This window comes from Ornithodoros turicata, chromosome 4, assembly GCF_037126465.1.
Source record: "Ornithodoros turicata isolate Travis chromosome 4, ASM3712646v1, whole genome shotgun sequence".
In the NCBI taxonomy this organism is placed as follows: domain Eukaryota; kingdom Metazoa; phylum Arthropoda; class Arachnida; order Ixodida; family Argasidae; genus Ornithodoros; species Ornithodoros turicata.
In genome coordinates this window covers 55,984,309-56,010,503 of record NC_088204.1, presented here as the reverse complement: position 1 = coordinate 56,010,503, position 26,195 = coordinate 55,984,309, and the positions used below count along the sequence as shown (strand labels likewise).

Sequence of the window (26,195 nt, the reverse complement as noted above, 5' to 3'; positions counted from 1 at the left end):
GTGGAGGTTGCATGAGACAACGCACAAAAACATTGGGGGGGGGGGGGGGACTACTAGCCACCTGCACTCACATAATTTGAATTATATTGACGAAAAACGTTTTAATACATTATTCGTGGCCAAGCCTCTTCCTGCTTGACTTTCGATGGCCTTGGTTGGTTGGAAGGTAAGAGAGAGAGAGAGAGTTGACTGCGATTCCTTTTTTTTAGTGAATGCAGACTGTTTAGTCATTCTGTGTATTCAGCGATCTGCCGATGACGGACACTTTATTGTCCCTCCGAGTCATCTCCTGACAAGGCTTAAACATGCTCGTCTGCATTTTGACACAAATGCACTGAGTCCGGCAAGATGTTGAATGTTACGAAAGTTCCGTTATAGTATATCGTTGACTGACAGATGATTGCAAAATAGCGCGCACTTGTACAGCCGTAACATTATGTCACAACGTGGTTTCGCGTGGTCTACAACACCCCATGATACCACCATTCATAATTTAATTGTTGTTGTTATCCCGCCTCACCACATCGCGTGACTTCGTTTGTTCGATGTGCGCGTCTCGCGCGTCAAGTTTCTAAAGACGCGAAGAGACAATCGCTGAGAGAGAGAAGCGCTCACACTTAATTATTGATTGATCAATTAATCTGAAGTGATCGATTAATCAATCTGAAGTTGTTGTATTTTTATGTCCATACGTTTATGTCCATAAACGGGGACCAAGCTCAAGGCGGAAAGTCTCGTGGGCAGAAAACCTGGTGTTTATAAATAAATCACGAGATAGTCTCATTTATTTAACTACTTTTTTGTTTCAAAATGCAACTCAGGGACAGAGTAAAAACCGGTACAATGTTGCAAAACTAAGTTGTGTAAAATAATACGATTCTCAATCACCACCAATGAATCTGAACGCATGACATGAACTCATCATTGCTCCTTGCCCACATGACATCGTCAGGTGGGCGACTCCAATCGGTGAATATTCGTGAAAAAAAAAAAAAATAGAAGAAGAAGAAAGTTGCATATGGGGCAACTAAAAAATAATGCTATAATTAGACGTGCCCCACAGTTCCTTGCTGTGAGATACTGAAGCACCCGATTCCGCATTGGCACATCACTTGCGACGCTGTCAAACCGAGAAATGCAGTCGGAGGGCTCCGCTTTGTGCCAGTTTACAACATAATCACAACGTTTTCACAGCTGCTATATCAAACATATATCGCTCGTACCAACCTGTCCGACTGAGCAAACGCACTTCATGAGGGAATGTGGTTTATGATCTTTATGTTCTTGTTTGTTTGTTTTATGCTGCCAAAAGAAAACAAAGAATACCTGTGAATTTTCCACCTTATGTCGAAGCACTCCCGGCTACAGCTGACGCGCGCCAAGTCACCGAATCGTTTGTCCCCTTCTCTATGTTCAATTCTCCAAAAAAGAAGAGCCCTTTTGATTGCGGTTTGCCACCACGAAGAGTTGTTAAAACTAGCTTTCGTTCACCGTTCAAGGATGAGGCGTTGCACGAGTGATTTACCATCGATCCCGTTAATCCACCTAGCAGCTTAATCCAGTCCTCCGGCGATTCCGATGAGCGGCGCCGCTGTCGTCACGTGATCTGCGTCGTCACCTCTGGGCCCCAGCCAATGACGGAACGAGCTACTCTCGCCGTCGTCTGCTTTTATATAAGGCTGGGTGGCAGGCGGCCGCCGATGGCGTTTGGTTGGGCCCTGTCGGCCGTGCGAACATGGGCAGCGTGGTTTCCAATCAGCAGGATACGCCCGATCCCAAGACGGGGCTGACGCCGCGCGAGAAGAACCTTGTGCGGGATACCTGGGCTCTGGTGCGCAAAGATGTCAAGAGCAACGCCGTAGCAATCTTCCTCATGTAAGCTCCCTCCTCCCTCATTACTTCGCAGACGATTCCGCGCGTTCTGTCACGTGACCGCGTTCGTGCTTCTTGTCCGCATTACGAATGAAACGGCAAACACAAACAAGGTAAAGCTGCATCAGCAAAAACATATGTATCGTGGATGCAAAGCATTCATCGAGTCATCCCATTAGCGAGGGTGAATCGAGCGGCATTCCGACGCACGCACAGCCTTGGAATAACAACTTACCGCCAGCTTTGGCGAGTAATTTTCTTCCAGCAGCGCTCCGACTGCAATCTTACGAAGCCAATATTGGCAACACACGCCGAGCACGTGGGGTGACGCAACAAGTGACAACCCCCCGTGTTTGTCTCGTCTTCTTATCGCTGGAGCCCCGCGGGAGATAAGAAGTGTGGTAAATATATTCCCCATCAGTTTTACGGACCTACTCCGTAGACGTTGATTGATGTTCAAAGATATGGTTTTCTTCCAATCCTGCCATTATGTGGTGCGCTTTCATATGAAAAAATTGGGCCAGTAATATTTCAAATAGTGCTTTGGCCGCGGCTATTTTATGATTCAACGTCTCGTGTGTCCACGTTTGCATGCTGCTGTGCATTGCCTTAAAGAGGAAGATATATAAGTGTGGCATCCATCCAAAGGAAATCTTTTTGTAGAGCAAGAAGCGAAACATCTGGCGAACCTTACCATCATTGGGTTTCAGGTGACGGCTGCCTCAATTGCCACAATTAAGGCGCAAATTAAATGACTCGAATAAAAAGAGCAGTAATTTTATAGATCCAAAATTTGCGTGGACTGTATAACGTAAAATATCAATTTCTACGGGACACTAACTTTATTACCCTCCTGTTATCCTTCGTTCATCTTCCTGCTATCATTTGTATAAGACTCCTTCAAAACGCCCCACTTTAGCTTGTTTCTGTGTGCAAGGAGCCTTTACTCAAGTGGAGTGGCGGAGGGCCTCTTAATACACCCCACAGTAGTATTTCCTCTGTGGAGAAAGCCAAGGACGGAATGAACTACATTGCGTCTTTTCTTGCCGCTCGCTCTGTTTCTAGTATGTGCCGATGAAATGAAACAGAATTCTGTCCTCAATGAGGGCAATGTTGCTGCTTCTTGAAACGTTTGTAAATGCTTGAAAAACTCCTAGAGAGCTTACGCAGTAAATAATTTTACATCTTTTAGTTCGTAAAAAGGGGTGTTGTTGTACATGAACACTGTTTTATTTCTGAGGCTCAACCGAGAGGTGTAATAACAGCGTTGAGAATGTTTCCAAAACACTACCCTGAGACAGTGTGTTAAATGGGAAATAACCGCCCTGAAATTTTCTGTGAATATGCCCGCGGAAATGGGGCTTTTGTAGGGTGCTTCGCATGACTCCCGTGCATGCAGGGCGCGAAATTTGCATCACAAAGGTGCGTTTCATGGGACGAGGCATTTTACATACAAACATTTACATACATTTACACCTTAAAGGTGCAAAATAATTCACTGTGTAGGAGCGTGTGGGTGCGATATATAGCATTATAAGTAGGTCTTCGCGTTTTTTTTGCATTTGCCGAAAAACACCCGCCGAACATGTTTTTGAAAACTCGGCACGTTCCGAAAAACTCCTAATTATACTCTCGCATATGGTGGTGCATACCGAAAATGCCGGTCCCCGGATGCATTTTCGTTCCTCGGAGGCGTCACATTTTCGTTTTTCCGTTTCACCTCGTTTCCAGGTGGAATGTGGGGAATACTGTAGTTTATAGGAAAACTTTCCCTCGGGGGTGAAGTGGTTCAGGTACACGTGGAACCCTCTAACATAGGAAAAGGTATTCTTTGCGTTCTCAATGTCCTCCTATTAAGCTGTCCTCCTATTAAGCTGTCCTCCTTTCAGGAGTCATTATAGCTGCCGATTTTTCGGGGTCTATTTTGGGAGCGAACGTTTTAAAATGCCGAAAATATCAGAATTTGACAAAACGTATAAATCTCCCCAGGAATAAATGCCGAAAACTCTGAAGCCTAATTATAAGGGCTGTGAAGAGGTGCGTCTATGTGCAATTTTTCGTTGCTTATTGAGGGGCTCTGAAGGGAATATTTCTGAAGCCTTGACCGAGGTTGGTTGGTAAGATCTACATGGAGGAAGGTAACTGTTCTGATCGCGCCGCTGTCTGGCTTCGACGACCGCCATATTTCTACTAGTAAGTTCTAATTGACCAATAACTATTTAGAAACACCGCCTGAGGAGATAACGTCCCATTCATATTACGGATACCATTCTGAGCGCTGCTGGTAACGGATAATATAAGTGATGTAAACACAAGCACGGTGTGGTTAGCAGACAAGTACAGTGGTTCCCTCGCCCCAAATTTCGCGAACACTGTCCTGGGGTTTCGCGAAACTATCGAGTTACCCCGCAAGTGCAACTTGGGCGCACCATTTTTCGCCCTAGGCACCTAGGCCTAAGCCATTGTATCCCATCGTTCCCTACATATCCCCGTTAGCATCGGGATTGGCATCGCAAGACCGCTGCAGCTGAAGGGTCTGAAGGGTAGAGTCCCGGCAAGTTTACCTAGAACCGCTTCTTTCACGTCATTTATGTCACAAGCAATCAGAACCCTGCACGGGCCTACTTTTCCGGGCCCGACCCGGCCCGGGCGCATCGAAAAATGGCCCGGCCCGACCCGGGTCCGGACCTTCATATTTTTGTGGCCCGGCCCGGCCCGGAATCTAAGCAAATAGAGCCCGGCCCAGCCCGGCCCGGTGACCCGGCGAGTAGATCCCGGCATAGTACAGTCATTTCCAGCCGCGACGTACGCGTTGCTGGCGATTATCAAACACATTTATCAGTAAATTTCTAAGGAGAGAAGACAAACATACAAGTGATGGCGGTATACCACCATAACCGCACCAGACCAAATTAAATCCAGAACGTACGCGGGCATGGGCCTTATCGTTACTGTCAAGATTTGCGGAGGTAGAGGATGCTGTCAACAAACTCCTTCTCCCAGTCCATACCCTTCTCACCAAGCTTTGCCAAGTGATTGTGAAATACGTGAGGAGTGACAAGCAATGTAAAGTGGCTTTCAGAATGTTCTAGAGGGTCGAATCATATGCCTAATGCAGTATCCCTTGCTATCTTTGCAAAATATGCACGGGAGTGACGCAAGCGCATGATATGAACTAATGCATCTCCATTGTGTGGAATTAGCTGCGTGACCCGGCCGGGCCTGACTCTCGGAAACATTTGTCGGCCCGGGCCCGGCCCGGGCCGCGGTCGTGGCGTATTTTAACGGCCCGGACTCGGCCCGGCCCGGAGCACGCAGCCAATAACAAGCCCGGCTCGGCCCGCGGGCCGGGTCGGAGGCCCGGGCCCGTGTAGGGCCCTACAAGCAATACAAGTTTCCACCAGGAACAGATCCAGAATTTTCCTGGGGGGAGGGAGGAAATTGCTGGTCTGGGAAAATGTACTGCATAACTTCCTAAGATAAATTGGAACCCCTAGTAACGACCGAAATTGAATGGGGGGAAATCGGGACATCAGAGCCCCACTCCCCCTATCCGCCCTTGGGCTCGATGCTGAGCGCTATTTCTCAGTTTATCAACGTAGCTACGCAGGACCTGCAGGCAGGGGATTTTTCTCAGCACCCTTCCACGTGCCCTGACACGGCCCCGAAGATCACGCAACACCCACCCCCGAAAAAAATACCTATTAGAAATGCCAAAAAAGCCAGGAAATATGTCACCTCCCGCCCCTACGAAATTCCGCCCCCTTCTCCCAGTATGAAAATCCCACGCGTATCCCATTCACTCACTTCTCTTTCTCTCCCCCCTCTCTCTCTCTCTCTCTCTCTCTCTCTCTCTCTCTCTCTCTCTATGCATTTCTCACTTACGGGTTCGACTCTGATTAGATGTTTCGAGTTACAACTGTGTAGCAGACGACACAGATGTCGTGCGCAGGCACATCGAGTTTTGTACGCCCCTCGTGTTACGCGCCAGCCTTTGACCATTCTACTCGGCCACCCTGATCGAGTTCAGTTGGCACCCAGCCGGCAATAAAGAACCTTCCGTTGCAGTCCTTTCTCTGACTCAAGACTGGTGAACGCGATATCCACAACTGTAGAAGTCGCTATGCGATTCCAATGATCACCGTTTCCGAAATCTCGGAGCTGCAATTTGCGTTCGACAATGTGCTACTCTCGAAGAAGCAGCACTCTGAAGTGTTCAAAGGCGCTTTCACACACTTTATTGGGATCTCCGATGTTGTGGCGCTAAAAAGCAACAAACTTGATTGGATTGTTGTTGTTTGGTAACGATCAGATTTAATGTGTGAATGAAAACCGGAGAACGCTGTGTTTGTGAGTCTGATGATACGAGCTTCAGATACGTACTAGTTATGTTCACATCTAATTGTGCGATGAGCTTAGCCGTATCAGCAAGAGGCCGCTCACCTTAGCTGCACGCATTGGCCCCTGTGCTCCATCGTCGGGTTCTTCACCTGTTCATGGACTCCCTGTCTCCACTGGATTGCTCCAGACGCTTTAGTTCTTCCTTCATCATCTTCAGATGATGTTCCACGTGCAATGGGGTAGGATACCACCCCACCGCGGTGAAACACCCCATCTCATCGTCATCACTTATTGTTGTTGTTGATGCCATATCCAAAATGCTTGAGTGAATCAGAGTGCCTTTCTGCAAACGCTTTCTTGGTAACTTTGCATTTGTAATATTCTCCACCGGCTGCTTTCATTGTCATTATGCGTGTAGCCATGCTGGAGCGTATCGTCTTTGAAAGTGTGTGTGTTTTAACGATGTCACAGACCGAGCAGTCAAGTGAAAATAGACTTACGATTTACGAATTCCGTCACGCTACGAACGCCGTGCCCTCTTTGGGGCGAGACATATCGTTACTAGCTCCAATTACGGTAATATATTATTCCATTTTCCGTTACAACTGTAGTTACCCGATTGGAATTCCGTCGGAGACCCTCAACACCTATTGATAAAAATACTATTACCGCGCATGGTGGTACTATTACGCTTATTTCCTTGCGCGCGTTAACCCAGTTATGTGTGTGCGCACGTGTTTTTTTTTTTTTATTTCCGCGTTAGCGCCGCGAAGCAACTGTGGCTATGATCGACGTACAGACGCGGACAGATGGAGAGAGGACAGCAGGAACGAGAGGGAGACAGGGGGTTAGTATGCGTCCTGGGCCGACTTCAGGGGAACTGCGCCGACATTCGTCTGGAAAGTCTGCCGGGAAAACCCAGGGAAAACCTCTGACAGCACAGATGGTGCGGGGATTAAAACCGCGTCACCTCCCAGTCTCTGTTTAGAAAGCGATGATCATAACCGCTATACCACGGGAGCTGATATACGCACGTATACATATAGTAAGCGCAATAACTGTATTATACAATTCACCGAAGTATGTATATTTGCAGCTATAGTAATAGTAGCCGCGATCGCTTAATATTTTGAATTAGTCTTTTGAAGAGCAAGTATACTTCTTGGCTGTTTACGCGTATTTTCTGCGCGAATACTTCTTGCTGAAATACCTCGTATATTTATAGGCTGTGCGTCGTTGGTGAAAAACCCCGCTGTACGCTTCACGAGGGTATCGCGAGAGCAGAATCTCTGTTTTCAAGAAAACATTGCCCCGGGTCGAAATTGCCCGAGTGAGAGTCGAGGCTGGCTGGCTGGCGAGTCCCATATTCCCCCACGCATATTGCTCGAGAATATCGATTTTCAAATCGAATGTTTTCGCGCACACTTGTGTCTCTCAGTTACGAGATGACGGTGTCGATAAAATATACGCACAAAATGGATAACGCGACATTCGGATATTTCAAAATTGCGGGAGGGCTGGCTTGCAAGGTTCTTTTTCCGATTTTTATTTTTTATTTTTTCGTATCTTTGAGTGGAGGTGAGAAGGGATGGGTGGGGGGATCAGGGCAAATGTGCTGCAGGTGTGTATCGTACTACGTTGATTGTAGCGAGGCAGTGACAAATATTTCGCAAGCTAAACCGTGCGCGCTATCGTCCCCTAAAGTAAGCCGCGCATATATCATCTACCGAGTTTGAAGTCATCAACATCGGAACAAATCGGAAGGCAGTTCCCTGTTACGATGAAGGTGAATGCAGCGTTGTTGAAGCGTGCCCTGTGGCTCACGGAGAGATTCTGCTACATACCATGGGCTGCAGACGAAGCCTACACGATGGTAGATTTGCTGGCAGCATACAGTCCTCACAGTTTAGTTACTGTCGCAGCTCTTTATGAAGTCCGCTCATAATATACGATCCCACTAGAGAGCAGTAATGTATCGTTGCCTGATTTCACAAGCTTGGCCAGGCGGGGTAGTTGGTATACCGGCATGCCAGGAAATAAAGTAGCCACCAACATCTTGCATATCGTCAAAGTTTCACTTGGTTTCCACGTGTTGAATAATTTTTCCTTAAACTAGCAGACACGACGAACACGCGTAATTATATACTTCTAACTTCAACTGGGATACAATGACGGTCCAGAGAAAAGGGAATAGCGCGAGCTCTACACACAGACTTACCCGAAAGGAAGTACATTACATCGGGGACTTTTCCTTTTTCTAATCTAATTAGTGGTTCAACACGGCACATATTCATGTGCCTCTTTCTTTCCTTTTGTCTTCTTTTCCTCTTCTTTCTTTCTCTTCTCTTCTCTTTCTTCTCTCTTTCTTCTCTCTTTCTTCTCTCTTTCTTCTCTCTCTTCTCTCTTTCTTTCTTTCTCCTAAGTTCGGTGTGTAGAGCTCGCGCTATTTCCTTTTCTCTGGACCGTCACTCTGCCCCAGTTCGAGTTAACAGAACTCGTGTTTGTCTCCACCTCTGTCTTTTGGCTGCTAGTGTATTCCTTCACAGGTTGCCTGATTTGATGAGTCACGAAGAGGCTGAGCCCGCAGCTGTGTTTTTCGTCACTCATATAATCACTCATCAATACATCATTACTGTTGATAACTGCATGTGGTACACACCTAACAAACAAGCAAATAGCGGGAAGGCAATTAGCTCGGTGATTACGACACTATCGTGGGCAGCACATGTGAAGACTTTCACTGTGATATACAGGAGAGGACAGAATTAGGTGTTAAGAGGCTGATGGCACTTAGCGCGCTGATGTGGATATTTACTTTTTATTGCACGTTAAGATTGGGCTGGGTTGGATGTGGGTAATAATATGGAGAAAGACTCTTAAGAGGTATTGCGTAAGGTATTACCTTTCTAACGGTACTACATACCGGAGTGGGAAATAAGGAATAGACTGTGCAAAGAAAACATCTGTAGCGAATTCGGGTGGACATTTCGTCGCATCTTTTTTGCCAGATCTCGCACGTTCGCGTGGCACTTTACGAGCGCCAGGAATTTGCAAGCTCGCACTTTTTCAACTATATCCAGTGTCGTGACATCCGCATCGCGAGGGTTAGCATGGGTTAGCAGACGACATTGGTTAGCAGACGACGGAAACCGAAGACGAGCGACCGCGACGGCCCTACACTCAAAATCTGCACCTGCTACGTACCCGATCAAATAAGCGATCCAAATACGCGAACTCATACTCCCAGAAAAAGAGCATTCAGCGTGGTTTGGTCGTAGCAGTTAAACGTTATGAAATGTAGTATTATCAAACGCTTTGTAAGAGAAGCCGTCGTGTAACTGGAAGAATGGAAGCACGGGTATAGGCAACGACAGTAACTCCTAATTCCTGTGAGACCTAAGCTTTGATGCAGTATGCCCAAAGCACTCGGAAGGCTGTCTATTCATCTCGGAGGGTTGGTCCTGGCGAAAGCGTGAGCAAACAGTATGCCTTTCGTTTGATCTTTTTACCGCGTGGTATATTTTATACGCGAGTATAGGATGCGTTCGAACAATTTGAACGAAATAATTTTTATGTGAGCTAGCCGTTGTCAGCCTCGCAAACTGACTGCGCTCGATAACTCTCAATATACGTCTATTGCTGTGTTTTCTGAACGGAAGGAATTTTTGTTAAACCTGTCGCGCTAGGACAGATTTAACAAAAAAAATAGGAGGTGGTGTTCCTCTACAAATCAAACAGCACGCTCTAAAATCGGACACACTCAAGCAAGGACACAGCGCCTATAGAAGCTGACGCATGACACGCCCTGAACTTCGACCAAAGCAACTTTATTCTTAAACCTGTACCTTTAAATGCCCCGCTAACGAACAACCTCCCCTGTGGCATTTACAGATACAGGTTTAAAATAAAGTTGCCTTTAAGTTCAGCGCGTTCGGTGCGTCAATTTCTGTCGTCGTTATGTTGCCGTTTGACTTGTTTTTGACCAGCACACTGTCTTCTTTTTTTTTTTTTCAGTTTTAGAGTACATATCAAGTAGCACAAGTTTTAAAGTTACTTGAAAACTCACCAGCCTTTTATGGTCTCCATATTATGTTCTAGCAGAATTGCGTCATAGGTAGCGGATGCATGCATAGTGACACATAATTCGTTTATACCCCTTTCCTTTCCCCCGTTTTCCTTTATGCTTTATATCCTGCTACACCCACTCTACCCCTTTCCTGTTTATTCTTCTCTTTTCTTCTATCATTTTTTTTTTCACCCACAAACGCGTTTTGGAGTAGCCAGTTCTGACTGGGTCGGGACTAACCTCTCCCGATTTGTCTTTCTTTTTCCAATCCAATCCAATCGTTTATACCCGTGGTATATAGACGTGCCCTATAGCTCAGCGCCTCACGAAAACGCCCTCACCTTTCCCACAGATCATCGCTCCACACATCACAACGCCGGAGTTATCTTGAGGGCAACTCGTGCGCACTCAAGATAAAGATTCACTCCTCTGCCGTTCACAGTGATTATGTTGGTGTTACTGTTGGCGAAAAATATAATAGGGAGAGATTGAATTCGTACAACGTTCGGCACCGTATCCTGAGACGCACTTGCAGTTCATTCGTGTATAGCGCACCTGTCACATATTACGCGCATGCGTCATATAGGAATAGTGATAAATAAAAACCACCGGTATAGGCACGCACGTGTCGTCCTCCTCCTTTGTCCGTATCTATACCGCTGTTTTTTTTTTTTTTTTATTTACTACTATGTACCAACAGGCCCAACTCCATGCCATCCTGAGCTGTGTCATATAGGAAGTAACTCATTTGCATGTAATGTGGGTTCGTCGCCTACTTGTGCGTGGGAGGTCTAATGTGCTTTCTGTTTTCCAATAATCTTGTTCTTCGAATTCGTAAGAATGCCAAACGCGACCGGAATATATATGTCTCAGGTCATGGAGGCTTCCAGACATTTTACATTACGTTCCACTTCGAAGACACACACTCGGTGTGCAGCCACGCCCCTCGGTTTTGCACATCGAACATGAGGTATAGATCTCTGCCGCGTACTATACGTGTTACATTTCACACGTCTTCATTCACTCACATACCAACTCACATGCAAGTACAGGAGGTCAAAGGTGCCTCAAAGCAGCGGGCAGGCAGTTTATGTTGGCAGCGTAACTTAACAGCGTGTTGCCTGTAAAGCCCGCCCAACGAGTCTACTTTCTAGCAAGACTATGCGGTAAAATAGGGTGCCTGAACACTAGCTCCCTCTGCATAATGTGAAAACGACCGCGTTGTCTGCTACGAATACCCTCCATCTCGAAGCCCACGCGCAACTCGCTTTGAGCTAACAAGGGAGGAGGGGGAGATATGTTTAATGCGAAGTAAATGAAAAAACAAAGAGAAGGGAAAGGTTAGCCACGGTGTAGGCTCGCTATTCCCAAAAAGCTATCAAGCAAAGAAAGGCAGATACAAGCAGCTGAGACACATAAAATTATGAAAAAAAAAATACAGAATAAACGAAGGTATATAACCGTACGCGTAACTATACACTACGATTTCGAATTGACTAGGTAAATAATTAGCGGATGAGGTTTGAAAAAGTCTGTGAAATCGAAACACAGCATTCACGCGTGGTGAGCGTGGGCTTCAAAATGGCGTCAAACGGCTCGGGGCGAAATTTAGTGTCGAACAATCCGCAATTCGTCAAGCAGCAGTGATCTATTTGTTCGAATGGTGAGCTTTGCTGCTCCTCATGGATGCATAGCCGATAGGTCTTCTCTTTTTTTTTTCTTTTTTTTCTTAGACCCAGCCATTCAATGCCACTCATACTACTGCGAAGCAACTGTGGCTGTGAGCAGCGCACACGTGTAGACAGATGGAGAGAGGACAGCAAGGGGGAGGGGGGTTAGCATATAATGTATTTTAGACGCCGTTCTTGGCGAGCAATGCGCGCGCAACAGTGGCAACTTCTACACAGTGTTGCCCGTAATTTTCAATTTTCTATAAAAAAAATTCTTAATGAAAAATACCTCTCCCTGTATGTAAACAAATGACGCCATAGTGTTCGACAGCGCCACCAGTTTGGTAGGTTTAAACTACGCTCGAAGCTGGGGGCGAACAAGTTCGTGCCCGAAAGCGACGGTCTTGGGGGGGGATTGCGTTACGGTCCTACTTTTCGGTCCTACATGTCGTTCAGTAGGAGGCATCGAACAAGTGCCCATTCGTGGAACGCAGCCCTCCCATTCCGAGTCTGTCTACCAACGTCATGATGTTTCTCGGGTAGAAGTCTATTGGGACATAAATTGCCTCGTAACAGTACTGACGGCTCGGAGTATTCAATTAATTTTTAGAGATTGCACGTGTACAGCTTTATGGTAACTATTGTCAACGCATTATTTGTTGTTGTACAGCAAAATTACCGAGCGAATTAAATTGGACACAAGCATTCCGTGTGCAGTCGCATTATGATAGTATATTGTGTACGGCGTAATGTTTACGTGATTATGCGAATGTTTAGACAAATACGCCTCCTGTTTCATGTGGCACATCAATTATCTTGACGTGTTGCGTGTATGAATTGTAAGAGTCGAACGACGAAGAACGTCCGGTTAAAATGCCACCATATGACTGGAACTGTTTACATAACTGATGCTTCGCTTCTAAGCCAGTGTAAATGACTTTGCTAAAGTTGTCGGAAAACGTAGTGGACTACGATGGCCTGGGTTCATATTAAAAAAAGTAAGGTAACGGTAAACTAAATCGCGAAACTGTCCAAACTGAAAGGACAGCTAAAGGGAATCCAACGTTAAGAGCTGCTTGATGTCGACTGGTGCGTTGTTTATGTGTTGGGATGTAAGTCATGTTGTTGTAATGTGTGATCGGGACATGATAGAGGAATATCAATTCTGCGTTCATCGGCATTTGTCTGTATGACCAATGTGCGGTTGACTAAGTAGCATCCCTCAATTAGAAATTATTAATGGCGTTTCTCGGTAGGATTCCTTTTATTGTAACTGTCGCGCATAGTGGCAGCTATAAGCGTGAAATCATAGGTAGGTGAGGAATAATTTATCTATCGCTGGAGATTATTCCTGTGGTAGCGACCGCCGGGACGCCAAAGATTCTATAGTAGTTGCTGTTGCATAACTTAAAGGAGGACGAAGTGGCGATTCACATTAACCGACGGATGTCAATGGCGGCCAAGTATGCGGGCGCCATTTTCCAATCAGCGTATCAAGTTTGGTGGTACGACAGGCAGCAGGCCCCACTGGTCGTTCTGAACGCATTAGTCTTTTACTATTAGTCTTTTACTGATGCCTCGAGAAGCCGTCGGGGGACATGTTGCCATGGTATACGGGTTGATCGCACCGAGGGCTTGCACGCCTCATTAACATTTCACTTAAGATCAGTGGCGAAAGATAAGAGGACCTACAACGGTAATGTGCGGACCCTTTTGCTCGAGGCACTGGCGAGCTTGATGGGCGTACGGCACGCAATCTGGGATTACTGGGCACCAGACAGTGTATGCATAACGACAACAATAAATGGAGGCAAAGTGCGATGACATGGGATGTTTCTCCGTGGTAGCCACGGGACCCTATCCCACTTCACATAGGTTAATATGAGAGAATGAATTATGGTGAACGCGAAGCGACGGCAGGTCGGAGTTCTGTTTAGAGCTCTTCGAGGAGTCCAGTGGTTTCCATGAAAGCAAAGTGCCCTGCACTGATGCGCAGGGGAGCTCCATGGGCCAAGTACTTTGGAGAAGTTGGATAACGCAGCTGTTCCGATAACTCTGTTTTTAAGGCTTTCACCGCCGAAGAATGGTGTCTCTCACAACTTCTCAGGCGCTGTAGACGTGCATTTTTATAGGTTATATAATATAATATTAACTGTCCCGTGGTGCCTTACATAGTACTAAAAGTAACGCTTTGGATGGATATATTCAAGAGAAATTGGATATCGACTCATCCCTACGCGTGTGCAACGCATGAGCCTCTGACAAATTTCTTGCCCCTGGTGACGAGACAAGAAGCCGGTCAGACAAACTCCTGTCTCTTCTTGGGGTGGACACGCAGGGAAGCGATTCTGGTTCCGTTCCGCGGGAATGACCGTTATCGCTTGTCCTCGCTCCTGTGCATACGGCACTCACCCAAATAAACAGATAAGTAGTTTTAGTAGAACGGATAGGTGTTTACGATGGCGGTTCCGGAAACATAAGGCAATCGCCCTATTCCTTTGAAGTGGCTAAGACCATAGTATATAGATCTGAAGTAGTCTACGAACACTATACGGTAGAGGACGTAGACAGTATGCCATATCCCTGAGTTTCAGGCCAAGGCAAGGAGACTATCAAACACCTGTCTTGCCCTGTGTTGTACATTTGATTGTTTGTCCACTAGTCTTTCCCCAAGACTGCCTCCTACGTCATGTTTACACCAGCCCTCCCCTGTCTCCCCCATTTTCCTGCTTTCCACGTCCGTACGCCGCTCCTATAGCCACAGTTGCTACGCGGCGCTAACATTGAATGTTTTTCTTATTTTAAATTACACCATCTCGCTCGCGTAATCCTTTTTCGTTCAACGACAGAGACCTTGTCAAATCCTACTTCAACAAAGTGATGCCAGCCACTTGAAAGAAACCGCGCGATCGGCTTATCGTCTTTTCGGAACTGTTCTATCGATCTAAACTCCCAAATTGGCAGTTGTGGTAGAACCGCGTGGAAAAACGGATGGATGTTCGCAATAACGGTTCCAAAAACACTGTAAGCCGATCGCGCGGCACTCTTTCAGCTTGTTGACATCGTATCGTTGATCTGGGATTTTACGGAGCCCTTTATCCCATCGTTTCGTAAATCACTTCCGATCCATAAAAGCTATACATAGTGTCCCACCGGCCTCGTGTCTAATCACAGTGTAGGTGGCCGAGTCATATCATATACAGATCTCACAATATACGATCAGGCACAATATACGAGACTGCAACAGACGCCTCGCTGGTTTTGAATCAAGTAAAAAGCTTTCACCCCCGGTATGGCGAAACCACGCTTCGTACAAACGAGGTATTCATTCTCTCAGAAATAACACCTGAGCAACGGAGGAGAAATGAAATGCTTTCCAATGAGTCACGCGGCCGTTTAGCCGTGTGCTTTTTCCTCGCTCGTGGATCTAATTACGAAGGATGACGCGTGCCTCAACTATACACATTCATGATGTACGAAGGAGACGTTCCGGAATCATGAATGGGTAATAAGACGTAATGTACTTCTCCCTTGATGAAACGAGAATGGTTCCATTATCGTATGCTCGCGTTATTCATTCATCTCTTCCTAATATAACATGCAGTCATTGCGGTGTGAGTGACCAGCGGATGTGACGGGGCACGGACGCCATGAACGTACCTATTTTTTTTATCTCTATATTATTAAGGGAGACCCTTTGATTGTCTGAAGGGAGTTGCCTCAGGACAGCAGCCGCCGATATTTCGAACAGAGACTGTTCTTCTTCTGGAACAGTCTCTGTTCGAAACATCGGCGGCTCCTGTCCTGAGCAACTCCCTTCGTACTTCTATACCGGCTCGCTGGATTTCTACCCATCTACCTTTGATATGTCTGTTTCATTACATCACAACCGCGTTGTACTGAAATGTTATTTTGTCCACGTGTTTTCTTAGCGCACTTGGCGAAATATAAACCTATGACGTCAGAGAAGGTAACAACTACTGCCATTCCTATTGGTTGTCAGATATCTTTGCGCCAGCAAATCTCAAATCAACCTATTGGTTGTCGCAAGCACATGACCTGTCCCGCACTGCCTCACTGGCGGAGAGTTCTGCAGCGAAATCGGAGCCCGACCTTTCCCTCCTATTTTGTAATATAATAAACATATCCCATATCAGTTTCGGTTAGCACCATTGTTGCTTGCGTTTCCGTTATGTTTCCGTTTCAGTACAGCCCCGCCTCCAGCTTTTTGTTTTTCTTCTTTCTTTTCTGTTCCTTTATTTTTTTTTTTTTTTTTAAGACCGTTGAGACCGTGACAAAACTTAATCCCTCTACGTTCTGAAGTCTATTTTGAGGACTCCAGGCATACATGCATACAAGTGACAACGTTTATCCAAAATACACATATAGATACGTGATTTCTGTGAACAGCTAATATGAACATGCTTTCCGGGAATGTTACTCACGCTTGCAACTTCCAGGTCACCATAAGCGTATAAGAACTATGCTTCTTCTATTTACTGTATACTACTTTCTTATACTGCAGCTTGATAGTTCATTTTAGTTTTAGTTCTTCAGTTAATTTTAGTTTGCTTCATTGAGGTTTATTTCATAAATTTATCTACATGATATGGTGAAGAATTGCAATAATTCGGGTCCTGCGGTACCCGATTTATTACCGTAAATTATTGTGGATTCTGTTTCAGGTATATTAACTGTGCGATATCCGTTTCTGTTGCTGTTACCTGCAGTATTTCCGGTATAATACCGTTACCTTTCCCTGGCGGAGGTTTCGTACCTTTAGCGGAGAATTAACGAGTAACCAATATGGCGTACGTTGCGAACATTAGCTGACGACGCAATGTTGCGCAACGTAGCGCGAACCGAGCGTGCGCTTAATTATCGATAGGTACGACTTCTTAATGAAGCAAATTCGTTGCAGATGCAGGTCATTTACAGAATTGCTCCACTCCCATTTGGACTGTGTGGCTCAGTACGACTGCACGCCCAATTCGCCACATAGATAAAGAAAGCCCGTTTAATGCCTTTGTTTTTTCGCCGATATGCAAAGTCGGGATGTGGTCAGCTTCAGCCAAAACAAGAAATTTATTTTCTTGGCGGTGATTGGGGTGTTTCATCGCTAGAGGCGATGCACTGCTCCATTGCTCGCTGTAATTTGCTGCCGCTACTCCGCAGCTTCAGCTAATCACTGCGGAAGATATCAAACCCTGTTTTTATCTGACTATACCAGTCCGCCACGCCACGCGGCTTATGTCTGAAGGAACAGATTAGGAGTGTGCAAGCGTCAGGATTCGATGAAGGCAACATCTGTTTGAGTTTGAGGAGCGAAGAATAATACGGAAAACAGCCTCCCTTTTGAGTCTCGTATGTGTAGTGGCTGCTTTTTTCCTTCTTTCCTCAAAATCGTGGAAATGTGGCCTTCATGGCTGATGTGGGTAAGACTGTCGAAACTGCGGTAATGATTGGTTGACTCTTAGTGTCTACGTCAAAAATTTTAAGCGGACGTCAGGCTTTGTTTGTTTACTCTAGATGGCGCTTGCGCACCACCCTGATTAAAGTCACTGGATTAAGTCCAGGGTCTTTAACTCTAAACAGCACGACTACCATTCAAGATGTCGACGGAAACAAACACGGTGAAGCGGAAATTTCCTGACAAAATCTTTGCTGTTGTTGTTTTTAAGTGATGAGTGTTTTTCGCGGGCTAGACTCTGATTTTATGCTGCAAACGTACATCCTCTTCTAAGTCTCTCGAAACTTAGTTTCAACGTATGCACCGCTATCGGTATCTAACCGAAAATAATACGTTTTGTCGTCATTGCTAGGCCTAGTGATTGCCTAGCGGCAATTACAACGAAATAATAAGAAAAGCGGCATTGTCATGTACAATTTTGAATTTCATTGCCGAATTTTATGGATGTAAACATTCTTGCCTTTGTATTCCAACTATATAGTCATGTTTAATTTAAAAAAAAAGTGTGCCGACGACAGGTTGTGTACCAGCAGGTGGTTCGCCGGCAGTAGAACGGATGGCAGACAATTCCCGGCGTGCCTTGCGTCGTCTAGGTGGCACTCATCAAATTAGTCCAAAAATGCGCTGGTTTTGCAAACTGCTAGAAGTATCTCTTTCAATCCTGTCCAATCCACTTGCCACCCAAAATGACGCCGCCCTAGTATAGGGTGGGGGGGACAGATAGTAAGAATTCGGTGATCGATAGCGCCCCGTATTTCAGGTCAGGTCAGGTCAGACAGCGCAAAACGTGTGTGTAGCTTCAGGTATAGGCAGGTCACATTAATGGCCAGACCCCCTTTTCATACACGGCTCTGACCCTGATGTCATCTGCTACGCTGCACGCCATGTTTACTCGAACCTTTTACACACAAAAAATCTTATAACGGAGCACTAAGGTGCGAAAATTTTCCTGGCGGAATGAGACATGCCGTTACTCTGACGCCAACACAAAAGGAACGATAGTTCGTGATTCATGAGCGAGACAAACCACAATCCCACCTCTTTTCCAAGAAGACCGACCATGTGCACCGGGCTCTCATCGGTGTCCTCCATTGGTTGGTCCAGACATAGCGGAAAATCGCTTGAGGAAACCAATCCGAGGTCCTTAACCGCTTCATCGTCGTTATGGTCGTTACGAGCTAACGAGTGGCGGGAAATTCAAAAGGATGGGCACGTGACACATTGCGCGTGATAGTATCCACGTCCTTCACGTATCGCGCGAAGTGCGGCGTGCGCGTGTTTTATCACGTGCCCTTCTCGACGAGTGCCCCGCCCCTCGTTAGCTCGTAACGCGTGCAAGCGATAAAGCTCAGAAGCAGAGAGAGCGTAAGCTGCCGTTTCTTTCATTCCTAAAAAAAAAACACTAATGACGGAATCTATTAATCCTGTTCCTTTTGTGTTTGTGTCAAGGTAACGACGCCAGAACTTCAGAACAGGGAACCCTTTGGAACAGGGAGCCCTTTAGAGATTTCGAGCCCCTTTAGTTCTTTATCAGTTTCGCCTGTGTAAAAAGTGACACCGTCGTTCTTGCTAGATACATGCAGCTAACCCGCAGTTTGTGCACTGCCCTGTGTTGAATGAAAAAAAAAATCATGTACACAAGCTGTAGAAGCACAGATGTTCCAGCATGTGGGCCATGAGCATTTCTCATGGCCATCTCGCGCTTTTATTGTTATAACAACGTCCATGACACGGGATGAGTCATGGAGAGAAGGCATCCATTTCGTGGCGAGATCTTTTTTTTCACTTGCCCGCCTAGGATTGGAAAATGCTATTGTTTCGCGTTCTTTCTTCATATTCTCCGTATAGGTGTCACCTGCCAGGGGCACACCGCACCCGGGTCCAGTTAGGACAATACGCATTATTGCCCCATCCGGACTTCACTCTAAGAATTATTATGGCTGAACATACAAGTGCACCTGTTATACTCGACGAGGGTACATGATCGTCGTATCCGCCACTTTAACAGCTGTACCGGCTGAATGCAGCGTTTTAAAGCGGCGAACGCATTTTCGCAACGAAGCTCGACTTCGTGTTTTTCTGTTTTCATCTGCAGCCGGAGGGGAAAACGAGAACGGAGAGAGAAACGCAATGTATACCGTAACGAGACGTGGCTTTCCGCCATTTCGTGATGTGATGTAACATAGGCCGAAAACGCGCACAGGTACAGGTTGGGACAAAAGTTTACGGAACACGCGAGCGACGTACTCTTTCTCCGGCGGGACACAATAGCGGCTGCTGGAAGCGAGTGAGTTCACTGTTTCGGAGGGGTGGAAGGGTGCGCTGTTTGCGACACACAGCGGTAACTTGTACTTCCCAGGCACGCATAGCGACACTGGAACGTGGAACCACCACTGTGTGTCGCTAACAGCGCATCCGTCCACCCCTTCGAAACAGTGGACTTACCCGGTTCCGGCAGCCGCTAGGGTGTCGCACCGGAGAAACAGTACGTCGCTCGCGTGTTCCGTAAACTTTTGTCCCAACCTGTACAAAGCTTACCTTGTCTGTTTCCATTGTCGGGAAAACCCCCGGTCGAGTGTCTCTCACAGCACCCTGCAACTCTCCAAATGACCCCACGGCCCTTAAACCGCTATTTTAGTCGCCTAATTAATCTGCTCTTATAAATTAATTAGGTACAATGAAAAAAATATTGGCATCTACCATACACGGCTGCAAGCAACTGTTAACTGTTGGTTGCATTTGCTCAGAGCACTACGTCTTTTTTTAATCGTGCGCGCGCCCTGCATACATCCTTACTTAGCTCATCCTAACTGGTGAATATACTTATGCATTGTGCACAACCAGTACGCAGTGGTAGCATTCTCATTGTACATTGCTCTTGATGCTCGTGTTTAGTCAACTGCAATGCCCCCCCCCCCCCCCCCCCCCCGAAAGACCTTGGTTGAGGCCCCGCTAGCTGCATGAAGACTTGGGAAATTTTCAGAGAGTTCTGGGAAGGCCTAACCAGGAAAAAAAAAGCTCGAGTCCACGTTTCCGCGAGAAATAATGCATCCTGCTTGAAAATTGTGTGCTCCGAGATTGTTCATTTCTCTACCGGGGCGAAATTGAACGGGACGACTAATCCCAGAAGTTGTCATCCGATACAGGGTAACTTTCGTACTCTTTCAATGAAAGAATCTACTTGTAGCACTTCCCTGTGAATCCTAGTGAAGTTATCCCGCTCACTGCTGCTGCCCATGGAATTGCAGAAATGCGAGAAAGGCAAAGGGGAAATATCCATTCGCAGTCGTACGTAATGAAATCTGGGTTCAATGTGTGATCTCTTGGAGGTTGGGACTGGTTGGGGGGGGGTCTCTTTTATGTAAGGCTGTCACGTGAATGACGGGAAATCTGATCGTTTATTTGGCGTCGGAATAATTTCCGCCCAGATGTTCCCCCACATTCATTAACGCCGGCTCTAATATTGATCGCTCACCGCGTCCAACAAATATCGCCCTCGCGAACACTTCTCTATTCAGGACGGCTTCGTTCCTGCATAAAGCTTTCTCATTGATGGGGGAAACCTCGGGAGGAGTGCAGGACAACACGTAGAGAAGTCCCACGCAAGTCGCACGTACTATAGTGATATCGTAAGAAGTATTTATTTTATTTCCTATTATAAGTCGATACGAAAAACATGAATGCCATCAGAGAGGATTGCGCTTTGTGACTTGACCGGTGGAAGGTGTTGTAGCGTCTGTCTCCTCGCAACAGCGTGCGCGTGACTCCGCCCCACGTTAGAAGACTGCCAGCAGCTGTGGTGGGAAGACTGAAGCAATGTTGCCAGGCGCAGACTGGGTACCTCATGACGTCGTATTTCTCGAAACTATATATGAATAGTATGATACTTCATGACGTCACATAGAGCAACAATATTTTGGGAGAACGCAGTGTGAGACACGCAGATTGTAATGACGTAAATTTGGTCATGACTCTGAAGACACGAGAGTTAGAAACCGTATAGTGGAACTTCAATCATATGGCGTGCCTCCAATATTATACGCTTTTGATTAAAGCGAGAGATCGGGACGATAGGACACCATCCAGACGACTAACCATCTCCAGGCGCTCCCTCCAGTCAAAAGGTCGGCTAATTAACCACTAAGTGGGGACGACGAAATTTAGTTGCAATACCGTACCGCATGCATCACAACAACAACAAATAAGTAACGATGATGTAGTGGGATGTTTCGCCGCTGAGACGACATCCTATCCCATTGTTTGAGGGGGAGAATATGGTGAATGATTATGAATGTTCAGAGTTCACGCAGGAGCCCTGTTGCTGCTAAGAAGGTCATGAGGACTTGAAGAGCTCGTAGCTGATACGCAGGATTGACCGGAGGTCGAAGCAGTTGAGGAAGGGCAAGTGAGGGTCTCCCAGTGGCTTCACGTTGGCGCTGGAGGACGCGTCGCTGAGTGAAATACTCCTGACGGTCGATGAGAATGTGCTGGACAGTACTTGGAGTATTACAGCAAGGGCATAGCATTGTGTTACTGTAACACAGCTCGTGGCGGAAGTATGGGGTCAATCACGTATATGGGAGGTCAAATGAGTGGTACGAAAGTGATGTGAAGTATCCCCAGGTGACTTATACTAAAATTAAACAAACACGCAGAAACCATTGACGTGTGCCATCTGCACGCATCCGCTAAGCCCAGGAACGGATCCAGGACAATTGCTCACCACAGAACCGCTGAAGCCGGACAATTGCTCACCGCCTCTTCACCGCACTTATATGTAATTTTATTTCGCGGTTTTATGTGATGTGATTTTACTTATCGTTTATGGTGCTCATATACTTGACTTTTTATTTGTTAGCTGAACTTGGGTGTACCTCGAAATAAAGTGACCGACATCCCCGTTTCAAAACAAACTACTGCAAATAAATGTTATCTGGCAATGCACAGTTGCGCGCGGGAAACTGCCAACAGCGAACTTAGACTAACCTGGACATAGCGGTGCAAACACTGAACTTGGACCAACCTAATAATAAATTAACCACCGTACTGTTCAGTCGTCTCCGCCCTATTAAGCCTAACGGGCGCTAAAATGTGGCTTTCGTTCGCTAACGACTTGGACAGATATAGAAAATTCGTTAATTTTAGTGGTTAAATAATGATGTGATTTTAAATCTTCCCCGTCTCGTGTCTTGGAAGATTCTGGTGACGCGGGCATGAGCGTACCGAGAGGGGGACAAGGTCACTTTGTAAAACTGCGCACTCTTTATTCATAGGTCATGATTTTTTTTTCTCAGAGTCATCATAATATGAACCTGTGAACACCCACACAGTCCGCAGCGTCCGTCTCCAGGGAAGGAGGTGACGTGATTGCACGCTTTGCCCCCCCTGGAAACACTTTGCTCCCCCCTCCCCTCCTGGGAAATAATCCTCTAGGAACGCCCCATGGACGGAGATCCTGACAGAGACGCTTCAGGTGTGCCTTCAAGTGGACGACCTCTCGCCTCACCCTCTTCACTGGTGGATTCCTAGATCTATTTGAAGCAACTTACACAGCTAAAAAAGAAGTTCAGCTAACATAAAAAAGTCAAGCGCCGTAAACGCGAAATAAAATCACAATATAAGTGTGGTGAAAGAGGCGGTGAGCAATTGTCCGGCCTCAAGTTTTTGGTGAGCAATTGTCCGCCCCCCCCCCCCCCAGGAACTCCATGAGCAATCGAAGCCACTGACAACTTTGCACTTGGCTGTAAGAATGCCTAGAATTGGAGCTAGACGTACACTGTAAACTGGAAAACACCCTTATGGGTGTAAATGGCTTGTCCTATAACACACACCACTTTTTACACCGTATAGCCTGGAACAACCTTTTTTGGAGGGTGTATTCTGTGTAAAACACCCTTTGAAAGGGTACTTTTCCTTGAAAATGCCTTCTTTTGCACCCTTTAAACACCCTTTTAGAAGGGTGTAAGGTTGTTAAACATCCTCCTAAAAGGGTGTTTAAAGGGTGCAAACGAAGGAATTTTCAAGAAAAAGCACCCTTTCATAGGGTGTTTTACACAGAATAAACCCTCTAAAAAGGGTGTTCCAGACCACACGGTGTAAAAAGTGGTGTGTGTTATAGGACAAGCCATTTACACCCATAAGGGTGTTTTCCAGTTTACAGTGTAGTGACTTGCGCTTGATACCAGTCAACTGAACCCCAAGGCATTCTGACTTTTGTGCAAGTCACAGTTCATCGCGACGTGTTCAAAATTCACCATGTCGACGCACTTGGGACGTAAGCTTGTATTGTCCGACCGTGTGGGATCGCAGAGTAAAGGCTACGTTGTGGTGAAGTCTACGCAGCAGGGAGGGGAAGGAGCTACCTATAGAACGGAAATGACAGAGTTGGATTCACCAAAGATATTGCTGCAAAGCCAATGGTTAAATTGTCGCAGGCAAATGAAAAGAAATTGCATCATGTAACCTCTGTACAGTATTTGGATTTTCGTATATATTTCCACATAAGTAGTGGAGCCTAGAAGAGAAAGCTAAATTCTAGTTTGGCAAATGCCCTGGGCTCCTACAGTACAAGCAGCTGCTATGCCCACAATCAACGGAAAATTAAAATTTGAAACAACACATCACTGGGCGGTAGGCGTAATAATGACTAAGAAAAAGCTACAAATCATGGGGAATAGAAAAGTCAAAAACAATCACCATCATACAACACAACCAACCAAATAACAGCTCATCGGGAGTTGGACAACAAAAGCGCTACAAATGATACCGGTGTTAATATCAAGAACAACAACAAATAAGGAATGATGATGTCGCGAGATCTTTCGCAGTTCCAGGCGGCACCCTATCCCATTGCTTGAGGGGGAGAAGGTTGTGAATGATGTTGAATGATCCGTAACAGTACAAGTAGCCAAATAACACATCATCGCGTGCTAAACGGAAATATATCAACGAAATGCTACCAATGATACCGACAACAATATCAACAGCCAGAATAATGCTACAAATAAGATCGGTAGACGAGAATAAAGGAAAGAGAATACAGTCAACCTTCGATTTATGAACACCTTCGGTTCTCCAACAAATCGTTCATAAATCCAGGGATTCATAAATTGAAAATTCCGTTAAGTGAATACTATCGTGCAAATGGAACAGTATTTCCGAATTGGGATTGTGTTTATAATGCAATATATTGTGTAATTTTGCTTTCGACCATGCCTTCTGCTGTACCAATCTCACAAAGAACAGACGTTAGCACATTCACACTCTGTTTATTATGCAATACTAAATTGTTTAATTGTGCTTTATACCATGCCTTCCACTGTGTCAATCTTTGAAAGAAGAGATGTCCGCACATTCGCACTCGACTGGTCTCGGATTTCTTCAGGGATTTTTAGCCTCCGTTCATTAATCTCCGGGTGACAGCGGCCACCTTGTTCATCAATTGAGGTCAGGAACACTTGATCGCCCCCTGTGTGACCCCGGAAAACCCGTTGTTCGGATTTCGAGCGGTTAAGAACCGAGGGTGCAATATCTGGAAAACGTTTTGTCGGCTCAGGCGTCATTCATGAGACCACGGAATAAACCCTCAGAAGGTTTCTGTTGACCTCGGAACGATCCGTTCATAACTTGAGGGCGAAAACGCTAGGCAACTCCTAGTTGTTTCCCAGAAATTCCATTCATTATTCGAATATCGAGGTTCATAAAACGAGGGAAAACCGCAGGTAACAAGTTTGGTTCCTGGTGCTCGCGTTCATAAAATGAGGGTGTGGGAGCTAGCTAGCAGACAGCCACACAGGAGGAAGCCCACAGGTCAACTGTTTATTCGGGCGCGTAGCGCGTGCCCGCTGTTGCGATAGACATCGTCGTCATCGACGGTAGGTGGTCGCCACAGGTACTCCCCCGCCCAGACACAGCGGCAGCTGTGGTTGCAGGTTGCATGTTGTGGGGGCAGGTTGCAGCAGAAGCAGGAGCCCGCGCTTGTGCAGGCGGGTGGGAGCTTCCGAAAGGAAGGTGGTGATGACGCAGCATGGGATGGAACGCAGATGGGTGTTGCGATGATGGGAGGCAGGTGCGGTGCTGAAGGAGTCGCTTTGAATCGCTTTGAGTCGCGTGAGTGGCTTTGAGTCGCTTTGGAAGAGCTTGGCGATGTGCGCCAGAAGGTTTGCGAGGCCGTGAAGAGAGGTTGACAAGTTGGTTGTAGAGAGGTTGAAAGCCGTGTTGGCTGCGCGTGTGTGGCGTTGTTCGCCGCGCTGATCAGCTGCCGAGACGTCGGCTGCCGTGACGAGCGCGACCGCTCGGCGAGCACGATGCTCTGGTGTCACTGCCGGCAGGTGATGGTAATGCGGTGGTAATGAGGTGGCGTTCGTGCGAACCTTCCAAGCTGACCTGAGGACGCGGTGCTGACGGCGATGGCTGCTGAAGGTGGAATTGGCGCATGGTGGTGGTTTGCCGTGCGTTGAGTGACCTCTGTTGCCGGGTGGAAAAGGCAGCTTCCTCCTGGGAATGACGTTGAGTGGGCCTGGGAAGCTTGGTGCAGAAGATGGAGAATTTAGGGTGGTAAGAAGGCCGAATAGTCCGAGGTGTTCGAATGTTCGGGTCACCAACTGTGGGAGCTAGCTAGCAGACAGCCACACAGGAGGAAGCCCAGAGGTCAACTGTTTACTCGGGCGCGTAGCGCGTGCCCGCTGTTGCGATAGACATCGTCGTCATCGACGGTAGGTGGTCGCCACAAGGGAATTCATAAATCGAAGGTTCATAAATCGAGGGTTGACTGTAG

General features: G+C 46.5%; 1 protein-coding gene across 1 annotated transcript in view; it reads left to right on the top strand.

The window, feature by feature from the left end:
• Nucleotides 1-1,660: 1,660 nt before the first annotated feature.
• LOC135391599 (globin-like) overlaps nt 1,661-26,195 on the top strand; it is a 70,831-nt gene continuing 46,296 nt past the window's right edge. Inside the window, exon 1 of the mRNA XM_064621900.1 lies at nt 1,661-1,875. Coding sequence (XP_064477970.1) covers nt 1,736-1,875 — 140 coding nt within the window. The 5' untranslated portion in view covers nt 1,661-1,735. The remainder of the gene's footprint in view (nt 1,876-26,195) is intronic.